Here is a 25164-nt window from a genome sequence, read left to right as displayed (position 1 = left end):
AAAAAAAAAAAAATTTAAGCTTAACATTCAACCCTGTTACTACAAGTGACTTACCTGAAATTGCAGTCTGCTGAACAGGTATTTTTCATACATAGCTGCGTTTCTCTGTAGACAGCAGTGACATCTCTGTCTCCGTTCATATCTCTGTCTACCTGGGGACACATGTATTTCAATAGCAGCAGTATACTATATCTTGATTTCAGAAATCTTAAAATATGCTAAAATGGGTGTCTTAGACCCAAGGAACTATAAGTCTTCTCTGGAGGCCTAAGGCTGCTCTGTCAGTCCCCATGTCCCTGGGCCAGGCCACGTGAAGCACCAAATCCACTGGGGTCCCTTTTGCCCCTACAGGTCTCCCTGTCTTCCTGCCTCTGTGTCAGCCAGGAGCTCATCTTCTGTGGCTGCACAGATGGGATAGTCCGCATCTTCCAGGCCCACAGCCTGCACTACCTCACCAACCTGCCCAAGCCACACTACCTTGGGGTAGATGTGGCACAGGGCCTGGAGCCCAGGTACTGCCCTGCAGGGAGAGGGAACGGAACGGGAGGGGCCCACCCAGAGTCTCTCCACTGACATTCATCCATGCTTCCAGATCCATATATCTGTCCATCCCACAAATACTCATCATGACTCTCAGCCCTGGGCGTTACAAAGCAGAAAAGTCCTTGCCTTCCAAGGCAAGCTTCACAGTGAGAAGTGAGGCTGGGTAGGGGAAGAAACAGTCAGTGAGAAAACAAAGGAGTAAACAGTATCATCTCAGATAGCGGTCAGCATGGTGAAGAACAGTGCAGAGCAGCTGTGAATGTGGTGGAGTGTTCACATCCACATGGCTGACCCCTACTAAGCAGCTGCTAAGTGCCAGCCCTGGGCTGGAAGCAGGATACACCTATAGTGAAGCAGCAAAATCTCTGCCTCTGTGCAGTATAGCAGGGGGGCTCGATGATAAGCAAGTACACAAAGAAGGTAATTTCAGATAGGCATCAGTGCTTTGGGGAACACAGCAAGGACTCAGGAAGGAGAGTGCCCGGGGTGGGCTGTGCTGATTGGGTGTCTGGTGAGAAGGAGCCGCTGTGTGGAGAGCTGGGTCCCAGCAACTGAGGTGACAGTACACTGGGCTTGTCATGTTGCAGGAATAGTGAGGGATTGTGTGGCCAGAGCCCAGTGTTCCCGGGGAGGATGGTGGGAGATGAGGCCAGTGTGGGTCGCCTGTAGTCTATCCTTAGGTCAGTGGGCAGTTGCTGGGGGTTTCGGGCGTTGGGGTAAATGACCAGGCCTTACATGTTAGGTCCCTCTGCTGCTGTGTCAAGAGTGGATGGAAGTGCTAGGCTGTGGCTTTTCTTCTCCTTTGTTGCAAGTCTGTTTTATGGAATCGGGGGCTACCTAACCAGGGGGTGCCGGGTGCCTAGGGCTGCCTCTTTGTGGATTTCTGGATACTAGCTCCTGGGTGCCTTTTCCATGACAGGACCTGAATAGGGGAACTGGGTGTCATGAAGGAAAGGAGGGAGTGAGCAACCCACAGGCAGTGTTGTGTTATAGTAGCTGGGCTCACAATTCTGCTGCCTTCTGTTGTGCTGTGTGACCTTGGGAAGGTGACTATACCTCCCTGTGCTTCCGTTTTCTCATATGTAAAATATAGTGCCTGCCTCTTATCGTGGTTGTGAGAATTTATTGCAGGTAAAATTCTCGGCCTGGCACAGTGTAAATGCTCAGTAAACTGTAGCCTTCATAGGGAGACCCCAGGCCACGAGACAGCTCCCCAGCCTCCTTAGGGCAAAGAGGCTTTTTGATCATGCGTTGGTGAGGCCAAGAAGAGGTGGGACCTAAGATACATGCCTATTATCTTTGTATGCTCAGAGAGAGCAGGAGCTTGAGTTGGGTGAAATGATGGGAGAGAAATGTTCATAGGAATCAAAAACTCATTTGCTCTCAGGGCCAGGCAAAAGTTTCCGGTTTGTATCCTCTACATGAGAAGCAAAGCAGAGGAAGAGGGAAGAGGGAGAAGTAGAATTGGAGCAGGAGAGATGGATGGCCACAAATACCATGAGGCATGGCATTGCTGGGGAGGCAGCTCCACTGTCACTAGAGGTGGCTGTCACTACTCAGTGACATTGATGGTGATTGATTACCCACGTGGCCTTGTTAGCTTCCTCTTCCACAGGAAGGCAGAAGCAGTCTACCCAGATACAGTGGCACTGACCTTCGACCCCATCCACCAGTGGCTGTCCTGCGTGTATAAGGACCACAGCATCTACATCTGGGATGTCAAGGACATCAACAGAGTGGGCAAGGTGTGGTCAGAGCTCTTCCACAGCTCCTACGTTTGGAACGTGGAGGTGAGCCCCCCCTCCCTCCCTCTGCCCCTGTTCAGCCTCTGCACAGTTCCCCACAGTTTGGGAACCCATTCAGTAGTTCCTTCAGAAGATACTCATTGACTACCTCCTATGCGTCAGGCCCTGTCCTAGGTGCTGAGGACACAGACACAAAAACCCTGCCCTTAAGAGCTCACATTTGGATGGGAAAGGAAACCTGGAAACATCATCAGTGAATAACACGCCAAGCAGCAGTAACCCTCTGAAGAAAAACGAGGCGGGGAAGGGGAAGGGGAATCCAGGTGGTATTCTAGAGAGGAGAGGGGTCAGGGAAGACCTTCCTGAGGACATTTAAGCAGAGACCTGCAGGAAATTGGGGAGTGAGACCTGCAACTGCTGGGGAGAACCACAAGCACAGAGGCCCTGTGGCAGGAACGTGCACTCTGCAGAAAGCTTTGCTGTGGAGATTGTTTCTCTATTTCACTGCTTTTTTTAAAAAAAGAGTTGAAGACGGGGCATGGTGGCTCACTCCTGTAATCCCAACACTTTGGGAGTCTGAGGCGGGAGGATCACTTGAGCCCAGGAGTTTGAGACGAGCCTGGGCAACGCAAGACCCTATCTCTACAAATAATTTTTAAAAATTAGCCAGGCATGGTGGCACACACGTGTGGTCTCAGCTACTCGAGAGACGGAGGCAGGAAGATCACTTGAGTCTAGGATGTCAAGGCTACGGTGAGCTGTGATTGTGCCACCATACTCCAGCCTGAGTAACAGAGTGAGACCCTGTCTGGAAAAAAAAAAAGGTTTTGAAGTTTTTATTTTCTGAGAGTGAGTTTGTGGGTTTTAAAAAATTCTCTAAAGTTAGCCAGGCACGGTGACTCATGCCTGTAGTCCCAGCACTTTGGGAAATCGAAGTGGGCAGATCACTTGAGTCCAGGGGTTCAAGATCAGCCTGGGCAACATGAGGAAACCCCGGCTTTACAAAAAATAATGGAAAATTAGCCAGGCGTGCCTATAGTTGCAGCTACTCGGCAGGGGCTATGGCAGGGGGGCTGAAAATTTCTTACTGGAAATGTTTGTCCTAGAGGAATTGTGTTTTCAGATTCAGGACCGTGACAAAGAACTTTGTCCTTTTGAATAGGCAGCATTCAGCCGTATGACTCTGGTTGAGTCTGTCTGCCTTCATGGGGCTGACGTTTTTGTTGACAGCACTTTTTTTCCATTCAAAGAATGTTTTTTAGTAACTTAAAATTTATATATGAAATTTTTAAACATTTGGGAAAATAGGTGAAATATTATAGATAAGGCTACAGTCTACATTGATGACTTCCCTGCCCCCAGTTCTGCTCCCTGTCACCCTCACTGTTATCAATTTTATTATGTGTCTTCAGTTGATTTTCTTTGTATCTCCTTATTGTTTATGTATATAGCTGTTCAGCAGCAGTATCTGTGGATAGATCTTTTCATCAGTTCTAGAAAATTGTCAGCCAATACTGCTTCTACCCTATTCTCTCTCTGCTTTTTTTTTTTTTTTTTTTTTTTTTTTTTTTTTGAGACGGAGTCTCGCTCTGTAGCCCAGGCTGGAGTGCAGTGGCCGGATCTCAGCTCACTGCAAGCTCCGCCTCCCGGGTTTACGCCATTCTCCTGCCTCAGCCTTCCCGAGTAGCTGGGACTACAGGCGCCCGCCACCTCGCCCGGCTAGTTTTTTGTATTTTTTAGTAGAGACGGGGTTTCACCGTGTTTGCCAGGATGGTCTCGATCTCCTGACCTCGTGATCCGCCCGTCTCGGCCTCCCAAAGTGCTGGGATTACAGGCTTGAGCCACCGCGCCCGGCCTTTTTTTTTTTTTGAGATGGAGTTTCACTCTTGTCGCCCAGGCTGGAGTGCAATGGTGTAATCTCGGCTCACAGCATCCTCCACCTCCCAGGTTCAAGCGATTCTCCTGCCTCAGCCTCACGAGTAGCTGGGATTACAGGCATGCACCACCACACCTGGCTAATTTTGTATTTTTAGTAGAGACGGGGTTTCTCCATGTTGGCTAGATGGGTCTTGAACTCCCCACCTTAGGTGATCCGCCCACCTCAGCCTCCCAAAGTGCTGGGATTACAGGCATGAGCCACCATGCCCGGCCTATTCTCTCTTCTATAACTCTAAGGTTCTACCTGTATTCTTCATGTTTCTGAAAATAAACATCATAAAAATCACACAAACGATATGTAGAGTTTATCAATAATTGTTAGCAGCTTCCCGCCCCCCCGCAAGACAGAATCTTGCTCTGTTGCCCCAGTCTGGAGTGCAGTGGCACTATCTCAGCTCACTGCAACCTCCACCTCCTGGTTTCAAGCAATTCTTCTGCCTCAGCCTCCCAAGTAGCTGGTATTACAGGCAGCCGCCACCACGCCTGGCTAATTTTTGTATTTTTAGTAGAGATGGGGTTTCACCATGTTGGCCAGGCTGGTTTCAAACTTCTGACCTCAAGTGATCTGCCCGCCGCGGCCTCCCAAAGTGCTGGGATTACAGGTGTGAGCCACTGTGCCTGGCCTGTTAGCAGCTATTGATGCTCAATGCCTGGACCCATTTATTGAGGGTTGCAATATGGTGATATTCTAATTCTATAATTTATTTTTATTAGTTGGACTACTTACATGAAGAGATATTTGCTCTCATCTGCCATTTGGTCACCCAGTGCTATACTTCATATAGGAAAGGCAGGAGAAATACTTGATTCTTTCCCTTTATTTACCAGTTTTCAAGATAATGAATTGGTTCCCTATCCTCTAAAGGTAACTAGTTTTATTTAATATCATTATAAACTCATATATATTTAAATATATCAGATATGTTTTAATCTATTATAATTATTAACTTTATTGGAGCTCATATCATCCCATCTTTAGCCAGTGAGAGCCTCTTAACATTGGCTCCTGAGTCCTTTGGACATGACCCTAGTATTTCTTGATAGCCACCTTGCTGCCTGGGATGCCAATATGTTCCAGTCTCATCTTGTACCTTTCCTGTCCCATATCAGGAATCAACCATTTCTTGAAAAGACCATGTTTAGTTTTTTGGGCTGGGTGTAGTGGCTCATGCCTGTAATCCCAGCACTTTGGAAGGCTGAGGCAGGGGAATTACCTGACCCCAGGAGTTTGAGACCAACCTGGTCAACATGGTCAAACCTTGTCTCCATTAAATACAAAAAATTAGCCAGGCATGGTGGCGGGTGCCTGTAGTCCCAGCTACTCGGGAGGCTGAGGCATGAGAATCGCTTGAACCCGGGAAGCAGAGGTTGCATTAAGCTGATATCAAGCCAGTGTACTCCAATCTGGGTGACAGAGTGAAACCCTATCACAAAAAAAAAGAAAAGAAAAAAGAGAAAGAAAAGGCCAGGTGTATTTTTTTAGTACAAATTGGGATTTCAGAATCACAAGTTGGGTGTTAGGGATACTCATAGCTATTGGGTTGATGCTTCCAGAAGCCTAGTTCTTAAGGACACAGGGGATGATGGAATTAGAATATCCCCATTAACTCATTTGCTTTTTCCCACATTTACATGCAACAGTCTGAGAACGGACAGCTCTTCAGTTCTGAAGACAGTTAAAACAATTGTATTGCATATGTTCTCTCTACTCTCTCCAATTTTTAAAATAGTTATACTATATTTACAGGATCTGAATAGCCATTGCATACTATAGTCTCTCCCTTTTGACCCCTGTTTATTTTGGAATGGGGAATTATATATATATAGTGGTAAAATATACATGACATGAAATTTACCATTTCAGCTATTTTAAAGTTACCATTTGGTGGCACTTAGTACACTTACAGTGTCATGCAGCCATCGTTACTCTCTAGTTTCAGAACATTTTCATCACCCACCCACCCAAAAAAATCCTATATCTGTTAAGCAGTCCTCCCCATTCCCCACTCCCCCCATCGATGGAGATGACTAATCTGTTTCTGTCTATGGATTTACCTGTTCTGAATCTTTTCCCTTTTCTTTTCTCTCCTTTCCTTCCCTCATTTTTTTTGAGACTGAGTCTCGCTCGCTCTGTCACCCAGGCCGGAGTGGTGCAGTGGCGCAATCTCAGCTTACTGCACGCTCCGCCTCCCAGGTTGACACCATTCTCTGGCCTCAGACTCCTGAGTAGCTGGGACTACAGGTGCCCGCCACCACGCCCAGCTAATTTTTTGTATTTTTAGTAGAGATGAAGTTTCGCCGTGTTAGTCAGGTCTTGATCTCTTGACCTCATGATCCGCCCACCTCGGCCTCCCAAAGTGCAGGGATTACAGGCGTGAGCCATCGTGCCCGGCTCTTTCCTTTCTTTTCCTCTTTCTTTCTTTCTTTTTTTTTTTTTTTGATGGAGTCCTGCTCTGTCACCCAGACTAGAATGCAGAGGCACAATCTCGGCTCACTGCAACCTCCACCTCCCGAGTTAAGCAATTCCCATGCCTCAGTCTCTAGAGTAGCTGGGATTACAGGCACATGCCACCATGCCTGATGAATTTTTGTATTTTAGTAGAGACAGGGTTTCACCATGTTGCCCAGGCTGGTTTTGAACTCCTGAGCTCAGGTGATCCACCCACCTCAGCCTCCCATAGTGCAGGGATTACAGGTGTGAGCCACTATGCCTGACCTGAATATTTTTTATAAGTGAAATCATAGAATATGTGGGCTTTTGTGCCTGGCTTTCACTTAGCATAATGTTTTCAAGATTTATACATGTTGTAGCATGTGTCAGTACTTCATTCCTTTTTATGGCGGAATAGTATTTCATTGTATGGATAGAACACATTTTGTTCTCTGTTATCAGTTGACGGCCACTTGGGTTGTTTCTACCTTATGGCTGTTGTGAATACCACTGCTATGAACGTATAAGTACAAGTTTTTTTTTTTTTGAAATGGAATCTCACTTTGTCGCCCAGGCTGGAGTGCAGTGACGTGATCTCCACTCACTGCAACCTCAAGCTCCCAGGTTCAGACGATTCTCCTGCCTCAGATTCCTGAGTAGCTGGAATTCCAGACGCACCACCACGCCTGGCTAATTTTTGTTTTTTTAATGGAGACAGGATTTTGCCATGCTGGCCAGGTTGGTCTCGAACTCCTCACCTCAAGTGATCTGCCCACCTCGGCCTCCCAAAGTGCAGGGATTACAGGCGTGAGCCACTGCGCCTGACCTAGTTCTTTCTTTAAGTTACATCACTTTTTTTCTGAGTTTTTCTAGGTTGTTTTTCATATCTTGGATCATTTTTTAAATATCTTTTACCTTCTTTTGAAATAGTAGGCCAGGCATGGTGGCTCATGCTGGTAATCCCAACACTTTGGGAGGCTGAGGCAGGTGGATCACCTGAGGTCAGGAGTTTGAGACCAGCCTGGCCAACATGGCAAAACCCGGTCTCTACTAAAAATACAAAAAATTAGCTGGGTGTGGTGGCGGGCGCCTGTAATCCCAGCTACCTGGGGGGCTGAGGCAGGAGAATTGCTTGAACCCAGGAGGTGGAGGTTGCAGTGAGCCAAGATCGTGCCATTGCACTCCAGCCTGGGCGACAGGGCAAGACTCTGTTAAAAAAAAAAAAAAAAATGTAAGTTATAGTTTTTATCTTTTTTGTGAAAATATGTTGCTGATGTGCTTTTTTTTCTTCTTCTTCTTCTTCCTTTTTAAGAGTGACTGTTGGATTTGACCTTGGTCCTTTCCTGTTGTTCATTTTTACGTGATACCAGTTTTTCTGAAATATTAGAATTTGGTGTGCTTCAGGACAGATTTTCCAAATTCACAAGAGAGAACTCTGTCTTCTGTTTTTTAATGGGGGTGGAGTGGCATGTTTTGTTGTTTTGTTTTGTTTTGTTTGTTTTCGAGAAAGAGTCTCACTCTTGCCTAGGCTGGAGTGCAGTGGCATGATCACAGCTCACTGAAGCCTCAACCTCGTAGGCACAAGCAATCCTCCTGCCTCAGCCTCCCGAGTAGCTGGGACCACAGGCATGCACTACCATGCCCGGCTAATTTTTTAGTTTTGATAGAGATAGGGTCTCACTATGCTGCCCAGGCTTGTCTCAAACTTGGGCTCAAGCAATCCTCCTGCCTCAGCCTCCCAGAGTGCTGGGATTATAGGCTTCTGTTATTTTTCTGTGTTAAAATATGGCAGCCTGCTTTCTGATAGTTCCTTTTTGTGGTCCTCTTTATCTGTTATGTCTCTCCTTTAATCTGAATCTCCTGTTTACTTTATTTCTCCTGTCCCTGTTGTGATTGATCAGTTTTGTTTCTACTCTCAGCAGTTTCTCTTCAGTGTGGGGCTTTGTCCTGAAAGGGAGCCCTGGCAGCTCAGTTTTGAGAGTTCACAGGATCTTCTCCAGTCCCTTTAGGCCTTACCCCTTACACTCAACTGCTGCTGGGGCGGATGAAACCCTGCCAGTTTCAGCTGCTGTCCAGTTTGGCCCAGTGTGCTTTCCAGTGAACACCTGTTGGCTACTTTGGAATTATCCTGTTGCTGGGTCTGTCAGATGCCTCATTGCTTCTCTGTCTCCCACATGCATGCTGATATGTAGGTCTTGTGACTAGTGGTGGTTTGTCCCACTCACTTGTATTTTGGGGGTTATGGGAGTATTTTGTCACTGAGTTTTGCTATAAATGTCTGTAGGTTTGGGTTTTGCCATCTGGTTGATGTTTTTCTTACGTCGAGATTTTGGGAAATTAAAAAAATTAATGCCGCTACTATCGTCTTCCCAGTTCTCAATCTTCCATATTTTGAGATCTCTTTATATGGTGGCTCTTTGTCCTTCTCAGCTTCATTCTAAACATCTTTAGTTCTGTCTTTCAGTTCACTTAATTTTCTCCTCAATTATATCTAATCTTTGGGCGTTTTTTTTGTTTTGTTTTGTTTTTTGTATTTTTTAAAACCAGAACATTTATTGCACGACTAATCGTTGACATTCTTAAGGTGAACTAGATGCTGCAACAGCTGCCCTCTTGGATTTAGTTGTTGTTCCTTCACGGAATCCATGCCTGAATCTGCGGTATACAATTTTTAGGTGCCTCATTCGACCAGTTCCGGTGGTATTTTGTCTTTTAGCCTTGGCACTCCAGTTATACTTTCTCTTGCGCTTGGCAGGGTAGCCACATTTGCCACAGGTCGACTTCTGAAGGTGGTAGGCCTTAGAGCCACAGCGGCGGCACAAGGTGTGCATCTTATTGCGACGCTTTCCAAATGATGACTTTCCCTTCGTCATCTCGCTTCTGCAGCCGAGACCAGAGAGCTAATCTTTGGTTTTTAATATGTTTTTATTTTTATTTATTTATTTGTTTGTTTTTGAGACGGAGTCTCGCTCTGCTGCCCAGGCTGGAGTGCAGTGGCATGATCTTGACTCACTGCAAGCTTCGCCTCCTGGGTTCACAACATTCTCCTGCCTCAGCCTCCTGAGTAGCTGGGACTACAGGCACCTGCCACCACGCCCAGCTAATTTTTTGTATTTTTTTTTTTTTTAGTAGAGACAGAGTTTCACCGTGTTAAGTCAGGATGGTCTTGATCTCCTGACCTCGTGATCTGCCCACCTTGGCCTCCCAAAGTGCTGGGATTACAGGTATGAGCCACCGTGCCTGGCCTATTTTTTATTTTTTTATTTTTATTTTTTTGAGACGGAGCTTCACTCTTGTTGCCCAGGCTGGAGTGCAATGGCACGATCTCGGTTCACTGCAACCTCCACCTCCCAGTTTCAAGCAATTCTCCTGCCTCAGCCTCCCGAGTAGCTGGGATTACAGGCATGCACCACCATGCCCGGCTAATTTTGTATTTTTAGTAGAGACGGGGTTTAGTAGAGACGCTGGGGAAGCCAGCGTCTGGGGAGCTGGTCTCGAACTCCTGACCTCAGGGGATCTGCCCGCCTCGGCCTCCCAAAGTGCTGGGATTACAGGCATGAGTCACTGCGCCTGGCCAATATGTTTTTATTATTCATTTCTAGAAGCAGTTCTGTTTGGTTCTTTTTCAGCCCTGCTTGGTTAATCTTTATAATTTCTGGTTGGCTGCATACTTTTAATCTTGTCAAAATTATCTTTTAGTTCGTCAAACATATTGATCATAGTTATTTTGTATTCTGTCTGATAATTTCAATTTGGGTTTTTTATTTTGTTTTTGGTTTGTCTGTCTGTCTGTTTGTTTGGAGACACAGTCTCATATGTTGGCCAGACTGGACTTGAACTGCTGGTCTCAAGTAATCCTCCTGCCTCAGCCTCCCAAGTAGTTGGGACTACAGGCATGCGCCACTTCCCTTGATTTAATAATTTCAGTATTTGAAGTCTTGCTAGACTCTGTTGCTTGTGCTACTTCTTGCTCATGGTACATTGTTTTCTTTTGTGTTTAGTGATGTTTGAGTTCCACATTTCCCTTGAAAGTTTATTTGAGGGTATGTATTAAGGCCTAGGCTGAAGGTGGGACATAGACATGTGGTAACATTTTGTATCCTTTTTTTTCCCTTGTTTATTTTTAGCATAGAAAGTATTGCAGGATACCTGTTTATCTTTAACTTACTTTTTTTTTTTTCCCATGAAAATGCAACAGTAAGTCATAGTGCTGTCATTGAGTCATCCTTTGCCTTGTCCTCTGGGAACTGTAGGTGTATCCTGAGTTTGAAGACCAGAGAGCTTGTTTGCCGTCAGGATCCTTTCTGACTTGTTCTTCAGACAACACCATTCGCTTCTGGAACTTGGACAGCAGCCCTGATTCTCACTGGCAGAAAAACATCTTCAGCAATGTGAGTGGCTTCCTTTGTGAACCATCTTTCAGGAGGAACAATACTGTAAGCTTGAATGTAGGGGCAGGAAGGAGTCTGATGGACCCGAAATGTTAGGTTCCACTAGGGCAAGAGCCGGCAACCAAGGCAAGTCCCTCTCTGCATCGCTTCCTCTTGTTTCTCTTTCTCCTGCTCCCTCTCTGAGGTGGCACAATCCATCCTCTCTGATTCTTTGCCAGTTGGCTCCTGCTCTGCAGATGTGTGGATATGGCCACTCCCAGCAGCCCAACACACCCAGCAGAGGTGAAATTGCTTCCTAAGTCTTCAGATGGAATTCCCTGGGAGAGCACCTAATGAGCCAGGCCATTCCGGGGCTCCCCCTGTCCATTGGCTGCCACACAGTGAGGCCTCAGCGGGGTGCAGGCAGAATGCTGGCGAGAGCCATGATGGGAGGCTGGGAAGAAGAGTTTGCTGAAGAACTTTTGGTTAGTATTGTGAGGCCAGTGAGAGGGCGTCTCTGGGGAGCTGAGACCTGAGTCATGCATTCATTTATTCTGCAGACGCTTATTAAGGTCCATGCCATGTGCTTTGCTACATGCTAGGGACACAAGAGCGACTAAGACTTTTCTGCCCTGTGGCACACACAATCTAGTGAGGGCAGGCAGTGAACTGACAACCATCCACGTTACGCACAATTACAAGTGCAACAAGCACCATGAAGGAAAATGTGCAGGGTGCTAGTAGGACATAGAGCAGCAGCATGTGAACTTATCTGGGACATCTAGAGCAGTTTCCCACGGAAGGGACAGCTAAGTTGAGATTGGGAAGAGTAAAGAGGGAAGGGGAGAGAGTCTATACTTAGGGAATAGCCTGTATGAAGGCCCTGGAGTGGAAAACAGCTGGGTGAATTGGAAAACCTGAAAGAGGCCAGTGCGATTGGAACTAAAAAGACCCTTGATGCAGGAGGCTGTAGCAGGTGCCCCACAGGTACATTTTTATTACTCCCCTCATTCCCCACCCAGTGCTACTATCATCTCCTCTGTACCTGTGATATACATGCTGTTTTTGACTGCACACAATAGAAAAACTCAAGAGGTAAAAGTTAGGTTTCTGATTCATAAAAGTAGTCTGGAGGTAACCAGTTTAGACGTTCTGCAGGAAGCCCTTAGGGATCCAAAGGCCTTCCAGCTCTCTACTCTGTCATTTGAGGGAGTAGGCTATGTCCTTATGACCCAGTGTGGCTGTGGGGACTCCTGCTATCATATCCGAGTTCCAGGCTGCAGGATGGAGAAAAGACAGCAGAAGAATACGTGCTTGCTTTATGTTTAATTGTTCAGAATTTATTCACATATTCTTATCTAGCTGCAGGGGAGGCAAGGAAATAATTATTCTGATTGGTGAAACTCCCAGCTCAAAATTAGGGTTGTATTACTAATGAAGAAGAGACTGGCTATGGAGGGACACGATTTCAGAGGTGCTTCTGAGCTGCTTGTGGTGCTGACCTCAGCCCTGTCCTTCCTGCAGACCCTGCTGAAGGTCGTGTATGTGGAGAATGACATCCAGCACCTGCAGGACATGTCACACTTCCCAGACCGGGGGAGTGAGAATGGGACGCCCATGGACGTGAAAGCCGGGGTGCGGGTCATGCAGGTCAGTCCTGACGGCCAGCATTTGGCTTCAGGCGACCGAAGTGGAAATTTGAGGCAAGTGGGCCCTGGCAGTGTCCAGTGTACACCTCCCAGCTCCAGCTCGGATTCTCAGGGCAGTAGGCAGGAGCCCTGGCCTTGGCACCTCCTGCTGCCCATTGGGAATGAGGGGCTGTGAATAGTAATCCCATAAACAGCCCCCATTGGGAACTTAAGCTCGGAAGAGGCTTCCAGAAGGGCTGAGAGCAGGGTGACTACCAGGACCTCAGCAGCTAGGGTGTGCAGACTTTGCCTACAGAGTGCACAGGCAAGCTCACATGACTCTAGGGCAGAGTGACACTTTCACCAGCCACATGGTACCAATGCTGAACTGTCAGCAAAGATGCCAGCTGGAGGAGGGTCCTGGTGGCCCTGGGAGAGGGGCTAGGAGGGTAGGGTAGCTGAGAGTTCAGGCTGCTTATGTGCCCTGTTGAAGTTTGGCAAGATGTTACCAACCCAGTAGGTGCTAGTGGGACATAGGCCCTGTCTCTGGGACCAGGTTTAAGATGACAAATGACTGCTCTGACCACTTGGGTGCTGGAGCCACTAGGGAATGGAAGAGAGTTGGGGGGAGCTAGAGGGGACATAAAGGGGCAGCAGCCACCAGGCAGCCCCAGGAGAGTAGGCTACAAGTTATCACATCTTCCTGTTGTCAAGAAGAGCAGAAAGTGCTGATTTTTTTTCTGTGAAATTCTATAATATTTAAATATTGGCACCTGTTTTGATACCAGTCACTGTATGAGGCCAGCTCAGTGTGTCAGTGAGCTGCTCATATTGACATGGCACTGTCCAGAGGGGCACAACGGTACCAAGAGCTAACATGGGGATAGTGCTCTTCCCCCTTGCTGGACGCGGGCCTGAGCACTGCGTTAACTGATTTAATCCTCTCACTGACCCTCTGATGTAAGTGATGTTATTGGCACAAGGTGTCTGGACTAAGATCACGCAGGTAGAATGGAGAAGCTGGGATGACTTGATGACTGATTTCATTTGAGGAGAATGAGGAAGGTCTAGATTTGAGATTCTTAACAATGAGACTGGAATCAGATGTTCTCATCCATAGCTCCTATCCTGGACTATGACCTCTGGCCCCTAATCCCTGGCCCCTGCCCCACCCCAGGAACCACCTCTGATGCAGCCCTGTGTAAACGCCTGTCACCCTAGAGGACTGTCCTAGATCCCTGGGACTATGTTCTGGCACATGCACCACAAGGGACTGCTGCCTGCTGAGGTGCTCCCGGTCTCAACACAGCTCCCTTTACGATGGCAGGTTTCTAAATGAGAAAAGTGATTGTACATCTCTAGAGTATTTGGCCATGATAAGGGGTTCTCATGTTGCCAGCCTGGCCATTCTGACCTGTTCTAGAAGTGGCAGAGTGCATAGGACTGGGGTCTGGGGCTTCAGCGGGCGGTGTGTGTCTCCCAGGATCCACGAGCTGCACTTCATGGATGAGCTGGTCAAGGTGGAGGCCCATGATGCTGAGGTGCTGTGCCTGGAGTACTCCAAGCCAGAGACAGGTGAGCCCACAGCAGGAGTGGAATGGGGGTCTGGCAGGGAGGCAACCCCCCTGGCAAGGCCACAGAAAGGGGTAGTTAGTGTCTGTGGATGACAGCTGGGAGTCTTGTGTTCGGTAAGGGCCCCTGTAGCTGGACCCTGAGACCAGAGTGGCTGGAACTCCAGAACACAAGACACTCGCAGGCAGGACTCAGCTTGACTTGCCCGCTGCTGGTGCCAGCACCCAAGCCAAAGGGGTGGATGTGTGAATGAGTGAATTGTGAATGAGCTCATCTTCTACTGAAGAAGATAGATTGATTGTTAGGCATTATTTTCAAAAAGTTTGAAGCCTATAGAAATATTAGGAGAATATTATAATGAACACCCTATAGGCTTCACCCAAATTCCTCATTTTTTTTTTTTTTTTGAGATGGACTCTGTCCAGGCTAGAGGGAAGTGGCGCCATCTCTGCTGACTGCAACCTCCACCTCCCGGTTCAAGTGATTCTCATGCCTCAGTCTCCCAAGTAGCTGGGATTACAAGCACCTGCCACCATGCCTGGCCAATTTTTATATTTTTAGTAGAGATGGGGTTTCAGCACCATGTTGGCCAGGCTGGTCTCAAACTCCTGACCTCAGGTGATCTGCCTGCCTTGGCCTCCCAAAGTGCTGGGATTACAGGCATGAGCAACCACACCCAGCTTTTTTTTTTTTTGGGACAAGAGTCTTGCTCTGTCACCCAGGCTGGAGAGCAATGGCATGATCTTGGCTCACTGCAACTTCCGCCTCCCAGGTTCAAGTGATTCTCCTGCCTCAGCCTCTCGAGAGTAGCTGGGATTACAGGCACGCCCCCTCCACACCCGGCTAATTTTTGTATTTTTAGTAGAGACGGGGTTTCACCATATTAGCCAGGCTGGTCTCGAACTCCTAACCTCAGGTGATCCACCCGCTTTGGCCTCCCAAAATGCTGGGATTACAAGTGTGAACCACCGCGCCCGGCTCCTCAAGATTTTTTCTCGGCTAGGCACGGTGGCTCATGCCTGTAATCCCAGCACTTTGGGAGTTATGGAGATGGTGGAGTTATATCTTGATGTGATTTTGCCCATGCTCTTCTTTCGATCTCCCATCCCCCATGCCGTGTGCCCTACCAACTTGTCTTTAAACACCTCTTCACTCGGTTCGCCTCTCCTGATCTCCCCTCTGCCTCAGGTCATGTTGTTAGGCCTCAGACATAGCAAGTGACCAGAGTAGGGAAGGCTGGTGGCAGATGGGAGTCTGGCCACAGGCAGTCAATAGGACCTGAACAAGGCCCAAGTAGCCAGACCTCAGAGGGTGAGAGGACATTGGTTTTCGAAGAGGCTGAGAGGTTGCCAGGGCTTTACCCAGCATGCCAAGGAGTCGGACCCAGCAGGCAAGAGCACTGGGCTCTGCTGGAGTGTCTGCTGTGGATGTCCCTGGAGGAGCGTCCATGCGCCCATCGAGATTCATCCTCCTGAGCTGGTGGTGAGGAGGTGAAATGCCAGGGTGTGGGGACTCTGAGAAAGACCACACAGAGCTGAGGGAGTGGCCCTTGCCAGGCTTGGGCCAAATTGGCTACAGTTGAAGAACCAAAGACCCCTTCTCCGAGGACTGGGCAGCTTGGTCACACTGCCCTTCTGGGAGGCCAGGGCACCCACGCAGCCTTCAGGAACCAGTCTTATTCTCTCCTCTCACAGGGCTGACCTTGCTGGCCTCAGCCAGTCGGGACCGGCTGATCCATGTGCTGAACGTGGAGAAGAACTACAACCTGGAGCAGACGCTGGATGACCACTCCTCCTCCATCACTGCCATCAAGTTCGCTGGTGAGCCCCTTCCTTCCCGCTCCCTGTGCCTTGCTAGCTACCCTGCTAAAAAAGGATTCATTCTTCAACTCTCCTGTAAAATATATATCCAAACAAGTGAATACAGTATCTGTGTATAGTATAAAGAATAATGGCTGGAGCCGGGTGCAGCGGCTCACGCCTGTAATTCCAACACTTTGGGAGGCCGAGGAAGGTAGATTACCTGAGGTCAGGAGTTCGGGACTAGCCTAGACAACATGGTGAAACCCCATCTCTACTAAAAATACAAAAATTTGCTGGATGTGGTGGTGTTTCTGTAATCCCAGCTACTCAGGTGGCTGAGGTGGGAGAATTCCTTGAACCTGGGAGGTGCAGGCTGCAGTAAGCTCAGTTCATACAACTGCACTCCAGCCTAGGCAACAGAGTGAGACCCCGTCTCAAAAAAAAAAAAAGAATAATGACCAGGTGCCATGGCTCACGCCTGTAATCTCAGCACTTTGGGAGGCCAAGGCAGGTAGATCATGAGGTCAGGAGTTTGAGACTAGTCTGGTCAACATAGTGAAACCCCGTCTCTACTAAAAATACAAAAAAATTAGCCAGGCATGGTGGTGTGTGCCTGTAATCTCAGCTACTCAGGAGGCTGAGGCAGGAGAATTACGTGAATCTGGGAGGCAGAGCTTGCAGCGAACTGAGATTGCGCCAGTGATTGCACTCCAGCTTGGGAGCCAATGCGAGACTTTGTCTCAAAAAAAAAAAAAAAAAAGAGGAAGAAGACTATAGGCCAGGTGTGGTGGCTCACACTTGTCATCCCAGCACTTTCGAAGGCTGAGGCGGGCAAATCACCTGAGGCCAGGAGTTTGAGACCAGCGTGGCCAACATAGTGAAACCCCGTCTCTACTAAAAATTCAAAAAAAAGTAACTGGGCATGGTGGTGCACGCCTGTAATCCCAGCTACTTGGGAGGCTGAGGCAGGAGAATAGCCTGAACCCGGGAGGCCAAGGTTGCAGTGAGCCAAAATTGTGCCACTGCACTCCAGCCTAGGTGACAGAGCAAGACTCTGTCTCAAAAAAAAAAAAAAAAAGCCAGCGAGTATCCACTTCACAGTTCTTAGGAGCGAGGTTTGAACTGGGACATTGTTGATAGCAGAGACTGTTCTAATTGCTCGTGGTCGTAATATTGTTAAATACGGTACTTACATTCACCACATGCAGGTTAAAAAGCAGAACATTACCAGAGGCTTGCAGGCCTTCTCTGGGTCCCTCCCAGGTTACGCTTCCTCGCTTATATGGGGCTCACTCCCTTCTGTAAGCCAACGACTCCTCCTTGAGCAACATCTAATACTTGTATGTCAGGCCTGGACCCTCTCAAATGTCCTGTCATGAAGGAGCATGTCTGATGTGCCGAAACTCTAAGAGTTTTATATTTGTTCTGTTGTTTCATCCTCACCAAACTGTTATTCTATAAAGAAATGAGACAGTAGGGGGCGGTGACTCATGCCTATAATCTTTGGGAGGCTGAGGTGGGCAGATCACAAGATCAGGAGTTCAAGACCAGCCTGACAAACATGGTGAAGCCCTGTCTCTACTAAAAATGCAAAAATTAACCAGATGTGGTGACACGTGCCTGTAATCCCAGCTACTTGGGAGGCTGAGGCAGGAGAATTGCTTGAACCTAGGAGGTGGAGGTTGCAGTGAGCTGAGATCACGGCATTATACTCCAGCCTGGGCAACAGAACAACACTCTACCTCAAAAAAAAAGAAATGAGAATAATAAAAGCAAGACTGTGTCTAGTGCTTACCATGTGGCAGTCCCTGTTCCAAGGGCTTCACACCACTCTCCAGGGAAGGGACTGTCACCATACCCATTGTACGGACAAGAAGCTGAGGCTCAAAGGGGAGGCCCAGGTTCAGAGAGGTGTTTAACATCTTTGACCCTGGCACCAGAGGATGCCTGGGTTCAGTCCTGCCCCGTCCTCTGTGTGCCTTGGGACAAGGACTCTGTGAACCTCTGTGTTCACACTTGTCCAGTGGGATGGGTGGTGAGCATTCAGAAAGACCAGCCACATGCATGGGGCCTGGCCCAAGGCTCGTTTGGATCTTGCAATTGATCTTGATGGCACGAGCCTCCCAGCCTGTCTCCACTGGTCCCTGCTACAGTCCTGCCTCTACTCTGCTGCTGAAGTCACCTGTCTCAATCCCAGACTGGAGAGGGTGTCCCTTCTTTGTCCCCAGCCTTTGTTTCTCTATATGCCCTTGCTCTGCAGAGCCTGCCTTGCCCACAGCTCCACCTGTGCCCCCTCACACACACAGCTCATATCTTGAGAGTCCCACCCAGACCCAGCACCCACCTCACCACTTCCAGGAAGCCTTCCTTGATCCCAGCACAGTTGGTTGATGGCTCTTGCAGTGGAGTTCCCCAGCTAGGGTCCCCTGCCCATGTGGCCCAGCCCTGTCTAACACACAGCGTCCTCCTCCCCCAGGCAACAGAGACATCCAGATGATCAGCTGTGGGGCCGACAAGAGCATCTACTTTCGCAGTGCCCAGCGGGTAGGGTGGCATGGCCTCCTTGGGGGCTGGGGTGGGGGGTTATTGGGGCATTCTGTGAAGGTCGTGCCGGCCCTGCCAGGGTTCAGATGGACTACACTTTGTCCGTACCCACCACGTAGCAGAGAAAACCACCTTGTATGACATGGACATTGACATCACCCAGAAGTACGTGGCCGTGGCCTGCCAGGACCGCAATGTGAGGTAAGGGGTGACCCTGGACCCTTAGCTGGCCTGGTCTGCCTTGTCCTAGGCTGTCTGTTTTTCTCCCTCTGTTCCTCTGGTTCCCAAGAAGCTGGGAGGGGATCGAGGGACCCAGCAGGTGTTCCTTCTTGGGTTTTTTGTTTGTTTGTTCGTTTTTTGAGGCAGTCTCGCTCTGTTGCCCAGGCTGGAGTGCGGTGGTGCCATCTTAGCTCACTGCAACCTCTGCCTCTTGGGTTCAAGTGATTCTCCTGCCTCAGCCTCCCAAGTAGCTGGAATTACAGGCTTCCGCCACCATGACTAGCTAATTTTTGTATTTTTAGTAGAGACGAGGTTTCGCCATGTTGGCCAGGCTGGTCTCGAACTCCTGACCTCAGGTATTCGCCCACCTCAGCCTCCCAAAGTGCTGGGATTATAGGCGTGAGCCACCACGCCTGGCCACCAGCAAGTATTTCTTAGAAGCTGGGCTCTCCCAGGCCTGGCCTCCAGGTCAGCAGAGGGCTTCCTTCTGGCTCTCCCTAGAGCCTGTGTGGGATGACTAAGGTGCTGATGTGGCATATACACTCCTTCATTCACCTGTATTCCCTGAGGACCTAACTGGGCTGGATGGTGCTGGGATCATGGCAGTGGCCAGGATAGCCCCAGGCCTTCCTTCATGGAGCTCACAGTCCAGCAGAGGGGACATGGCCACCTCACAGCCACAGACAGTGACAGAGTGGTCAGAGATGGGGGAGCCCAGGGGCCCTGCAGAGACACCTGACCCCACCTGGGGATCAAGCAGGACTTCCTGGAGGAAGAGACACCTGAGCCTGGGGAGGATGTGGAGGAGTGAGCCAGGGGGAGGCAGAGAGGGAGTGTGCAGGGTGCAAAGCAGTGCAGAGAGGCTCTGTACCCCCTTTCCAGTTCCTTCTCATTCAGTGCCAAGCACTGAGCTTGCAGTGTATGGGGGAGATGGGCATTAACTCAGTGGGTACCCCAGGACACAACCTCAGCTTGAGATGGGGTTTCAGTTTCAGTCTAGGCATCAGATGGGGACAAGAGGTAGCAGGGGGCTTCCAGGGGAGGGGAGGACAGCAGGACCCAGAGAATGAGGTGGTGGGGTAGGCGGGGCCCTGTTGGTCACAACACACCCCCACTTCCCCAGAGTCTACAACACTGTGAACGGGAAGCAGAAGAAGTGCTACAAGGGCTCCCAGGGTGACGAAGGGTCCTTGCTGAAGGTAAGGAGTTAGAGACCCCCGTCTGTCTGCTGCCCTGATGGGCCACCTATTGTGATGGCCCACACCTGAGACCTGTGGCCTTGGTCCTTCCTCAGTGCACTGCGCTGGCCAGCACCTTCTCAGGCGTGGTTAAACAAGGATGCTTGCGAGAGGGTGGGGAGGGTGACCCCAGCTGCGTTTCCTTTATTTACAGAGCCCTTCCCCAAGCGGGGCATCTAAGTGGGTTCCATTTTGAGTGGCAGCAGGGTATAATGGGAAGAATCAGAGGCATGGACTCCCCTCTTGGCTTGCCCACACCAGCCATGGGTCACTCAGGACAAGGGGGGCCTTCTCAGAGCCTCTGGTCTAGGACAGTTATGGATTCAGGCTCTGCCTCAGGCTGACTGTGTGACCTTGGGCAAGCATCATCTCTTGAGCCTGTTTCATCATCCCCTGTAAAATGCACATAGACAGCTTGGCTCATAGACTTGTTCTCTGGAGGAGTTCAGTTTGCACATGTTCAGTGCTTAGCTCAGGGCCTGGCTACTGTTGTTACTGCTGAGGTGGTTGTTAATTTCTTCACCTGTTGAATGGGAGCAGGAGCTCCTGCCCTGCCAGGGTCCCATGTGCTAAACATCCACCATGGGGGAGGGAGGGGCCCAGGCCTCCTCATAAGGAAGAAGCAGGCAGCTGGAGTGACATGTGGGTCCCTTTCCTGGCAGGTCCATGTGGACCCCTCAGGCACCTTCCTGGCCACCAGCTGCTCTGACAAAAGCATCTCAGTGATTGACTTTTACTCGGGCGAGTGCATTGCCAAGATGTTTGGCCATTCAGGTGGGTCTACCTCTCTGCTTGGGAGGCCTCCTCACCGCCCCACCACCCCCACCCCCAGCCTCTGACTCCGAAGGCAAGTGCAGCTTTTGCTTTGTTTGCAGAAATTATTACTAGCATGAAGTTCACCTATGACTGTCATCACTTGATCACAGTATCTGGAGACAGGTAGGACATGGACCGTTGGGAGAGTTGTGGCTCAGATACCATGAGCACTGTTCTCAGCCTGCCTGTGTAGAAAGCATTTCTGAGCTGCCCAGTTTGGATTGTGGGAGTCTTGGTGTCACACCCAGCCTTGAGTTCAAATCCCAGCTCTAAGCTGGGCATGATGGCTCACACCTATAACCCCAGCACTTTGGGAGGCTGAGGCGGGTGGATCACTTGAGCTCAGGAGTTCAAGACCAGCCTGGGCAACATAGCAAAACCCCATCTCTACAAAAAATTAGCTGGGTGTGGTCATGTACAACTGTAGTCCCAGCTACTCAGGAGGGGGAAGATGGCTTGAACCTGGTAGGTAGAGGTTGCAGGGAGCACAGATCACGCCAGTGCACTCCAGCCTAGGTGACAGAGTGAGACCCTGTCTAAAAAAAAAAAAAAAAAAAACCTAAAAAGAAGAAACAAATCCCAGGCCTGTCACTTACTTTCGTGTCACCTTGAGCAGCTTATTTACCCTGAGCCTCAGTTTGCTCCCCTGTAAAAGACAACACCATTTACCTTAAAAATGGTGTGATGAGGCCAGGCATGGTGGCTCACGCCTGTAATCCCAGCACTTTGGGAGACCTAGGTGGGTGGATCACCTGAGGTCAGGAGTTCAAGACCAGCCTGGTCCACATAGAGAAATTATGTCTCTACTAAAACTACAAAAATTAGCTGTGCATGGTGGCAGGCGCCTGTAGTCCCAGCTACTCAGGAGGCTGAGGCATGAGAATGACTTGAACCTGGGAGGCAGAAGTTGCAGTAAGTGGAGATTGCGCCACTGCACCCTAGCCTGGGTAACAGGGCAAGACTCTCAAAAAAAAAAAAAAAAAGAAAATTGTATGGTGAGAAATGAATGAGATGATATCCATATATTCTTTAGCACATGGGTGGTGCTCAACGAAGTCCCTTTTGTCAACTCCCTTTGATTTACCCCTGTTCTTCCCCACAGCCCTCTTCCTCAGGTCTTGAGGCCTCCAGAGCAGGCTCTGGTTTGCTGAGATGCCCCAGACCTGGGCCCAGGGTGTGGATGTGGCGAGTCCAGCATCCCTGCTCTAAGCGAATAGGGGTGTGTTTTCCAGGAGCATCTGGAGAATGGGGTCCAGGCTGTGGTGAGGGTGGCTTCAGGGTCAGCCACGGCAGCAGCTCCCATGCTCACTCTTCCTCTGCCTTGCATGTCTCTCTTTGGCCTCCACAGCTGTGTGTTCATCTGGCACCTGGGCCCGGAGATCACCAACTGCATGAAGCAGCACTTGCTGGAGATCGACCACCAGGAGCAGCAGCAGCACACAAAGGACAGGAAGCAGAACGGCCACCCCAGGTCCTGGCAGCCCCTGTCCTTCCACCAGAGGGATGAGTCCCTGCTGGGGCCCCATGGAGTGATGCTGGGGACACAGCAGTGGCCAAGACAGCCCTGGGCCCTGCCCTTAGCACACTCACAGCTGGGTCGGGGAGACAGACTTTGAATATGCAGTTACAGTAATACATACAAAAAGGTTTTGTGGGGTTTTTTAATTTTCATAAATAATAGAGACAGAGTCTTGCTGTGTCGCCCAGGCTTGTCTTAAACTCCTGGGCCCAAGTGATCCTCCCACCTTGGCCTCACAAAGTGCTGGATCACAGATGTGAGCCACTGCACCCGGCCATGAGAAGGGTATTGAAGTGGAAAAGCGAAGTGTTTGGCGAGCCTGGGCACTGTGATGGGGGATGCCCCAAGTGGCTGTGGGAACAGAGCAGTCCCAGACCGGCCAGCCAAGGGGAAGGGTGGGTAGGGAGGGGGCCTGAGAGGAGGGCTGCAGTGGGACCGCAGTGTCCTCTTACTCCCATCTGAAAGCTGTAGCTTCACTTACTTCTTTGAATCTTCTAAATATACTTCTTTCAAGTGTTTATGTAGCAAAGCCAGTTTTATTTGCAGATAACTCATGTTCTAGTTTTTGATTTGAGGTTTTGGTTTGGGTGTTGCTCATTTTGAGTGGGAGGTTTTTTGGTTTTTCTTCTCTCCTGCTGCTGGGTGTGTCTGTTTTTGCCATTGGCTCCATGTGGCTCCCAGGGCACTGTGGAGACCAGGCCTTAACAGGGGCCACTGGTCCTGAGGTCCTGAGGTGGTATTAGAGGTATCATCTTGGTATCTTGGTTTTGAGGCTCCCACTCCACCCCTAAACTATGAACCAGGGCCCTGGCTGCAGTGCCTGCCTCATGCCAAGGGAGTTTTAGTTTCCTGTACTCGGGAGGAGCCACCATCATTGCTGCCACCTACAGGGAGCCCAGCACAGGACTGCAGTCCCACTGTCTGCTTGGCTTTCCGTCCCATTGCTGTAGCCCTGAAAGAGTTTGTGTTCCTTTGTAGTCTGGCCTTTGTTAATCTCATCTATTGTGGTGATGTGTTTCTAGTGGGGAGACGGTGTCAAGTGAGGGACTTGCCAGCACCATCTTGACCAGCAGCCAAGAATATGTTAACATGGAGCTTAGCACAGGGCCAGGCCCTAGGCAAGTCCCCACCACCAGCCCGTTTGCCTGTATTCTCTCCTTACCGTCCTCATTCCTGGTTTTAGGCAGGATACGTATGTGTCCACACCTAGTGAGATTCGCTCCCTGAGCCCTGGAGAGCAGACAGAGGATGATCTGGAGGAAGAGTGTGAGCCAGAAGAGATGCTGAAGACACCATCCAAAGACAGCTTGGATCCAGGTTGGAAAAGGGGCCCTATTTTAAACTATGTCAGTGTAGGGAATCATTGCTGGGTTTTGCCCATGACTTTGTTTACAGGGCCTGGCACATATTAAAACTCAGGAGTTGACCAAGCACGGTGGCTCACACCTGTAATCCCAGCACTTTGGGAGGCCGAGGTGGGTGGATCACCTGAGGTCAGGAGTTCCAGACCAGCCTGACCAATATGGTGAAACCCTGTCTCAATTAAAAATACAAAAATTAGCCAGGCATGGTGGCGTGTGCAACTGTAGTACAGCTACTAGGGAGGCTGAGACAGGAAAACTGCTTGAACCTGGGACGCAGAGGTTGCAGTGAGCCACTGTGCAGTGGCACTGTGCCACTGTACTCCAGCCTGGGTGACAGAGCAAGACTCTGTCTCAAAAATAATAATAATATAAATAAAATAAATAACACTCAGTAATAAGGCTTAGTGTGGTGGCTCACACCTGGAATTTTAGCACTTTGGGAAGCTGAAATGGGAGGGTCACTTGAGGCCAGGAGATTGAGACCAGCCTGGGTAACATAGCGAGAGCCCACCTATGCAAAAAAAATTTAAAAAAAGAAATTAGCTGGGCATAGTGGCACACATCTGTAGTCCCAACTACATGGGAGGCTGAGGCAGGAGGATCACTTGAGGCCAGGAGTTTGAGACCAGCCTGGCACATACCAAGACCCCGTTCCTACAAAAAGAAAAAAATTAGCTGGGCCTGGTGGTGCACACCTATATTGCCAGCTACCTGGAAGGCTGAGGCAGGAAGATTGCTTGAGCCCAGGAATTCCAGGTTATAGTGAGCTATGATCACACCACTGCACTCCAGTCTGAACAATAGAGTGAGACCCTGTCTGTAGAAAAAGAAAGAAACTCAATAATCATATCAGTCAAGACTCTTTCAGTATAAAAGCAACCAGGCCTAAGTCAGGAAGAGAATTTTTTGGTGCCTGAAAATTGGAGAGGATTAGCTTTCAGCATGGCTGGATCCAGATAGACAGATGATAAAAGGAAGCTTTTTTTTTTGTATCTTTTGGCTCTGCTTTTCTTCATGTTGGCTTTGCTGACGGACAGACTCTTCCTTTACTAGGGGAAAAGATACCCCCAGCAACTACAGGCTTATAAAACTCCATAGAGAATAGAACACCTCTTTCCTATAGTAGCTCAAGCAGAGTCTTAGGGTTGTGTGACTCATGTTCCTGGTATGACTGGTGTACCCACTTCTGAGCCAATTGCTGTAGCTGTCCACATCTGAGCATGTGATCACTTCTGAGGGCAGACTGTAGTCAGCTTCATCCACTCACACCACCTGATCAGGCATCAAAAATGTATTTGTGGCTCAAGCCTGTAATCCCAGCACTTTGGGAGGCCAAGACAGGCGGATCACGAGGTCAGGAGATCGAGACCATCCTGGCTAACATGGTGAAACCCCGTCTCTACTAAAAAATACAAAAAACTAGCCAGGCGAGGTG

At 49.3% G+C, this 25164-nt stretch overlaps 1 protein-coding gene across 3 annotated transcripts in view; it reads left to right on the top strand.

Moving 5' to 3' along the window:
• The window catches only part of WDR62 (WD repeat domain 62), a 58961-nt gene that overhangs the window by 20779 nt on the left and 13018 nt on the right, over positions 1–25164 (top strand). For 2 of the 3 annotated variants that reach the window (XM_011984825.1, XM_011984824.1), the window contains exons 8-20: positions 352–512; positions 2144–2333; positions 10911–11048; positions 12552–12730; positions 14139–14230; positions 15922–16047; positions 18506–18573; positions 18653–18774; positions 19916–19991; positions 20693–20804; positions 20906–20969; positions 22195–22317; positions 23549–23682. In XM_011984825.1, the coding sequence (XP_011840215.1) occupies positions 352–512; positions 2144–2333; positions 10911–11048; positions 12552–12730; positions 14139–14230; positions 15922–16047; positions 18506–18573; positions 18653–18774; positions 19916–19991; positions 20693–20804; positions 20906–20969; positions 22195–22317; positions 23549–23682 (1585 nt within the window). The remainder of the gene's footprint in view (positions 1–351; positions 513–2143; positions 2334–10910; positions 11049–12551; positions 12731–14138; positions 14231–15921; positions 16048–18505; positions 18574–18652; positions 18775–19915; positions 19992–20692; positions 20805–20905; positions 20970–22194; positions 22318–23548; positions 23683–25164) is intronic. The other variant, XM_011984823.1, reaches the window with a different exon arrangement.

This window comes from Mandrillus leucophaeus, unplaced genomic scaffold (genome assembly GCF_000951045.1).
Source record: "Mandrillus leucophaeus isolate KB7577 unplaced genomic scaffold, Mleu.le_1.0 Scaffold274, whole genome shotgun sequence".
Taxonomy (NCBI): domain Eukaryota; kingdom Metazoa; phylum Chordata; class Mammalia; order Primates; family Cercopithecidae; genus Mandrillus; species Mandrillus leucophaeus.
The sequence above is the reverse complement of the archived record's forward strand: the minus strand, read 5'-3'. Positions and strand labels throughout refer to the sequence as shown.